Source organism: Carassius auratus, chromosome 34 (assembly GCF_003368295.1).
Source record: "Carassius auratus strain Wakin chromosome 34, ASM336829v1, whole genome shotgun sequence".
In the NCBI taxonomy this organism is placed as follows: Eukaryota; Metazoa; Chordata; class Actinopteri; order Cypriniformes; family Cyprinidae; genus Carassius; species Carassius auratus.
The window spans coordinates 25,512,683-25,518,348 of NC_039276.1; the positions used below are offsets into that span (position 1 = coordinate 25,512,683).

The following is a 5,666-nucleotide window of genomic DNA, read 5'->3' on the forward strand; positions in this document are numbered from 1 at the left end:
GATTTAGTCAGAGAGCTCTCACTCCCTCCATTGAAGCTGTGTGTACGGTCTACTGTCCATGTCCAGAAAGGTAAGAAATAATTTTTTTTGAAGGCTTTTGATTCTCTTTTGAAGCATCAAAATTAAATGTTTGTCCAAAAATAGCAAAAACTATGACTTTATTCATCATTGTCTTCTCTTCCATGTCTGTTGTGAGAGAGTTAAAAACAAATCAATTTGTGATATCCGGTTCGCGAACGAATCATCAGATCTTTATTTTTTTTATCTTTATTTTTAATCCACAAATGACTTAAGCTGTTAACTTTTTTAATGTGGCTGACACTCCCTCTGAATTAAAACAAACCAATATCCCGGACTAATTCACTTACTCAAACAGTACACTGACTGAACTGTTGTGAAGAGAGAACTGAAGATGAACAGCGAGCTGAGCCAGATATTGACTCGATAACTACCGAGTCGTAGTTTTTGCTATTTTTAGACCAAATTTTTTTTTGATGCTTCAGAATATTCTAACTGACCCTCTGATGTCACATGGATTTATGGACACATGGACAGTATACCGTACATTTAGATTTTTGGGTGATCTATCCCTTTAATAAGATTTTCTCCAGTTTCAGCCAGAATTAGGAAATATTGTGTACTTGTGTTTGGATGCTCCTTGTGGTTTTGGATGCATTCCCTTCTGTAACGAAGTTGCTGGAGAGGGAATCTCTGCCGCTGATTGGCTGGCAGTTGGTTGATGACGCGTTCTGAGGGACAGCACTCGATGGTGAGTGGTTGAGTGGCTTTGCCAGGTGGCGCTTCGTTTGCAAGACTTCCTGGATTGCCGGTTGCTTTTCCACCAGTTTGGAGCGACTCTAAGATGAGTTTTGAGTGAGCTGTTGGTGGTTTGAAGAGCACACGCTGGATGATGGAAAGGTCAGCACAAAACATAAGCAAGAGCAAAGTCACTGGAAAAACAGGGCAAAAAGTCAATGCAAAAAGCAAGGAAAACTGCTTGTCATTGCGTTATAAGCGTGTCCATCTGACCCGTCCTTCCTAGTGTGACAGCCAATCAGATATTTGTTGAGTCCCAATTCGCCTACTTATACTACGACCTAAAAGTATGTACTTTTTTTGTGAGGAAAAAGTACATACTTTTGAGTGTGTAGCAAAAGAGTATGCACGTTCTGGGACATACTTCGATGACGTCATGCAACGTGAACGACAACGTGTTTGCCTAGTTATGCACACCACAACTGTTAAAGTTTCATTCATTCTTTATGTCCAGTAAAATTTTATTTACTATTCCCATCTTTTTTTCTCATCGTTTTTTTTCACAATACATTTTACAATGTGTTCTTCTACCAAGTTGATGAGTGAAGAAGCAGGGCTGCGTCGTCATAGAACCAAACGCAGGTTGTTTGTGAGGCGACTGGTTCTGACATTTATGTGCAATGTGTGTAACGAAATAAAATATAACTTTAATTAGGGTTAAACATTTGAATTCTTACACTTAAAAGCTGAGGGCGCATCTCTGCTACTGCACCCGGCTGCCATGTTTACATCACCGCAAAGCCATCTCAAAGCTCCTCCCTCCCGTACGCAATGGGTTGTGGGCAATATTAGCACTTAGAGTGTGCATTGATCTGCAATTCGAATTCTAACCGGAAATAGTAGACCATCCGGGTATCTTTGGAATACTCTTTTCAACATACTACGATTTGGGACGTACTAATTCTAGTTTTGCATACTATTTAGGACGGATAGTATGCGAATTGGGACTCGGCAATTGTCCTGGGGCGGGACCTACACCCAGTTCTCCGGTTCTTGCATGTAATTAGCGTAATGTCCACGTTAACGTGTGTGTCCAAACTCCTGAGAGTTTAGTTGAAACGCTTTAATAAGCGAACTAGTTTAAATATGGTGCATTCTACACACATCTGAAATCATTCTAGAAATCATTTACCCATCAAGTAGGTACCAAAATACATATACTTAGCATAGTTGAGGTGGAAGTAAATAAGGATTTAGTCGTGATAAGTGTTTAACACACAAAATTAACTTGAGTAATATAAAGCATGCAAAATACAGAGAATACACATGTATGAGGCAACTTCTGGTGATTAGTTCCTATAACTGAGGTAGAAAACCCTACGAATAGGCTGTAATTAAAGTTAAAGACACAGAAACAATTCCACAAGTTATATAAAGCATGCATGATACATAAGATATATGTGGGGTAAATGCTGGTAATCAATTCAGCTTATTGGAAGCAATTTTGAGACCATTATTTGTATTCAACCACAAGTGGGTTAAGTTTCAGTCTACTGGTTTTGGAGACAAAGTCTCTGGAATTTACAGCTGCACAAAGGAGGTGTTCACTGGTTTAAGGTTTGTGGTGATCCTGGGCCATAGGAATGCCTTAGCATTCTTTCGTTTCCTGATAAGTATGGGGATTTATGCATTGGGGTCACCACAGGGTTTATTGGCCATTTGGTTTTAAGTTGGGGGAACAAAGAGAAATCTTTTCCTGCTGTCCTGGCATCGCTGGTATGAGATTAGACAGGCACAAAAAGGAAAATGGGGGTGACATCTCCTTTAGCCATCTTGGCACCATGACTGTGTTTTATGACGTACTAATGGTTCGATGGGAAATTGACTGTTCAAGGATAATCCTACAGTGAATCTGTAATCTAAATTACTTAATGAACAAGTTCACACTCGGCCTTCTATTTTGTTTCTCATGAAACTTTGACTCCAAGTTTGTTCTTGTGAGACTTGGCATGATGGCAGAACAGCATTGTCCTTTTACGAGGACACGACTAAATGCCGAGAAAAGAACAGACACCCTGTCCTAGCCAATTAGCGCATGATCCCAACAACATCTGGCTGGCAAGCCCTGATGGGTTTACACACACGAATAGGTCCCCTTGTGAAAAAGTGTGCCTTCAATCTTAAAAGTATACTTTTTAAAAAGTGCATTTGCAGAGATCAGTTTAAATTAAAAAGGCCACTTAAGTGTACTTACAGATTACACTAATCACAATAGGTCTTAACCTAGGTGCACTTTAGATACAAATAAAACTTGTCTAAGTATTACTTAAATTTTTACATAATTATGTTATTGTGTTTTAAGTACAATGTTTATTACTATAAAGCACATGTAAAATTTACTTTAATTTCAACTACAGTGTGTTCTCTTAGACTACAATATAGCCTACTATGTGCATTAATGCAGTCAATAAGAATACACGCTTGTGTAGTATACTCCAATAAAACTGAATTGACATTTTCCATTTCCAGCTCCTGCTGGTTCAAGTAGTTTTTCAGCAAACCACTCTTGAGCAAGACACCAGACCACCAATTGCTCCCATGCAAAATGTGCATGTGCACTTGGATGGGTTAAACATCCAGTTAACAATTAACCCTTTAAAATGGGGAACCTTGTGCTGCTCCAGGTTAGCAACTAGAGGATGGATAAAGTACTCCGAATGCACAATCTTACAAAAAGTTATGGAAACTTGGTTTAATAGGGCGAGAAAAAACCTGGCAAGAGGGGCATTTAATACCAGATTCTGCAAAACACCACCAATAGACAAGATACCTCAGGGTTCTGCAAAGTTTATTAAAAACTAGATTTACATGACCAGAGTAACTGCTCCACTAGAAACCACAGTCTGCTCCCCAGAGACAGCCTTGATAGGAGTATCTCTTCCTGAAAGAGGGGTGTTAGAAATGAGAACACTCATAAAATGCTCAGTTCATCTGGTCAAAAGTGAGAACTCACGTTTCCTGGTGCAGCGTTGCTCACAAGAGCCAGATGATGGATGGCACACCTCTGTACTGCAATGGATGAAGATCTGACAGGGAAGAAAGAGGCTCAAGTCATAGACCCCACAAGTAGTAAATACCAGTGTTCAAGTAATGGGGGAGGGGGGAGGCATACGGTTTCCTGCAGAGCAGCCAGTGAAGCTGGATCTACAAATGTGAACATCTTCACAACAAAGCGCTTGTAGTGGGTTGGGAACTGAAGACCAGACGATCCAGTCACTGGAACCAGTGTGGTCAGATAACGGTCGTCCTGGTAAGGGCATCTGAAGACAAAAGAAGGTTAGAAAGAGGGTCTCCCAGCAGACGAACAGGATAAAGACTGGCTGTACACTCACCCATCGATCAGAAGGTCCCACTGGGGGAGACTGAGTGGACTAGGGGTTGAAGTCGTCCAACAGCGTCCCAGCATCAAGACAATGTTGGGGTCAGTCCTCTCCATAATGTGCACCTCAACATACACAGGCTCTCGCAGGACTTTTGTGATGGGATAATCAGCATCACTGTAGTAGGACGTGTAGGCCTCATCCCCTGAAAAACACTGGGGTTCAACCACGCTCAAGTTTGAAAGGATTTAGGCAGACAGGACAATACCTTACCTTCAGCACAGCCTTTGGTGACACATTGGCCATTGGCCAGCCTGAGCTCCACCCTGAGAGGTCCAGGAGCAGCTACTGGTGGAGGTGGAGGAACGGAGTTAACCTCCACAACCAGAGCTTCCACAGAAGTTTCAGAGTATCTACACTGGAAGAGAAACCTGGACAACACACAGCAAGCTTGTAGCATTTGTCAGGGATTAAAAGGTTCACACCAAGTCATAGATCACCTACTCAAAATGACTGTCCCTTGTGATGGAACCATATGGGCCAATCCCCACTTCATAGGATGAAGTCATTCGGTTTTCATACACCACATATCCGCCATCCTCCTGTGAACAGAAACAGTGGCAGCATCCAGTCCATCATAAGCAAATGCAGAATAAAACCAGTAGCAGCTGCTCACCATCACACTCGTGCCACATGCGGTCACTGGGAACTGGTATATTGTAAAGGAAGGTGTGGACCCCACAGGAGCACAAGGTGGGTCGTTTCCACCCAGTAGATTAACCGAATCCAGACTCAGTCGAGGCAGAGTAACGTCTCGAGACACCACTACCACAAACTGACCATCTCTAATACACTGGACAGTTACTAGAACAAGGTACAAGAGCAGGTTAATGGAGAGAATCAGTTTAACAGGAACGGAATAAGACTGTGAACACTTACCCGCCCTCCCATAGAAACACTGCTGTGCATTAAAGCAGCAGTTAATAGCTTCACACTCAGCTCTACTGATCCCAGGTAGACCACATTGGATCTGCTCTGAATCAGCTACAGCACATTTATCAAGGGGATCTGTCTGCACTACTGGCTTCGGAATCGGAAACTGTGGTTTGGGTAGTTGTTGAACTGGCTTCTGAAGTGGAAACTGTGGTTTAGGTTGTTGAACTGGCTTCTGAAGCGGAAACTGTGGTTCAGGTTGTTGTTGAACTGGCTTCTGAATCGGAAACTGTGGTTTGGGTAGTTGTTGAACTGGCTTCTGAAGTGGAAACTGTGGTTCAGGTTGTTGTTGAACTGGCTTCTGAAGCGGAAACTGTGGTTTAGGTTGTTGTTGAACCGGCTTCTGAAGTGGAAACTGCTGGTAAGTTGGTTGTTGAACCGGCTTCTGAAGCGGAAACTGCTGGGTCATCAGAGATTGAACATCCTGAAGTGATTTACTCCAGTGTGGAACAGCCTGACAGAAAGCACAAACCAGCAAAATCTGAACCGAACACCAACTAGCAGCCATTGTTTAACAGCTAAACACAATGTGGAGAT

The 5,666-nt window shown here is 42.3% G+C and overlaps 1 protein-coding gene across 1 annotated transcript; it reads right to left on the reverse strand.

Annotated features, from left to right (window-relative positions):
* Nucleotides 1-3,585: 3,585 nt before the first annotated feature.
* Nucleotides 3,586-5,666, reverse strand: LOC113053625 (zona pellucida sperm-binding protein 4-like). The gene is made up of 8 exons (XM_026218792.1): nt 5,076-5,666; nt 4,813-5,000; nt 4,641-4,738; nt 4,410-4,567; nt 4,149-4,341; nt 3,929-4,076; nt 3,770-3,842; nt 3,586-3,697 (listed from the first exon to the last, which is right to left on the reverse strand). The coding sequence occupies exons 1-8, from the start codon at nt 5,635-5,637 to the stop codon at nt 3,621-3,623; spliced, it is 1,497 nt and encodes a 498-aa protein (XP_026074577.1). The 5' UTR covers nt 5,638-5,666; the 3' UTR covers nt 3,586-3,620.

What these genes read in the sequence shown, in the direction of transcription:
- LOC113053625 (XM_026218792.1), bottom strand. Translation starts at nt 5,637, where the DNA reads ATGGCTGCTAGTTGGTGTTCGGTTCAGATTTTGCTGGTTTGTGCTTTC. An exon ending in GTGTTTCTATGGGAGGGCGG is followed by an intron (nt 5,001 to 5,075) that starts GTAAGTGTTCAC and finishes ACCTTGTTCTAG; the next exon opens with TAACTGTCCAGTGTATTAGA. An exon ending in TGGGACCTTCTGATCGATGG is followed by an intron (nt 4,077 to 4,148) that starts GTGAGTGTACAG and finishes TTTTGTCTTCAG; the next exon opens with ATGCCCTTACCAGGACGACC.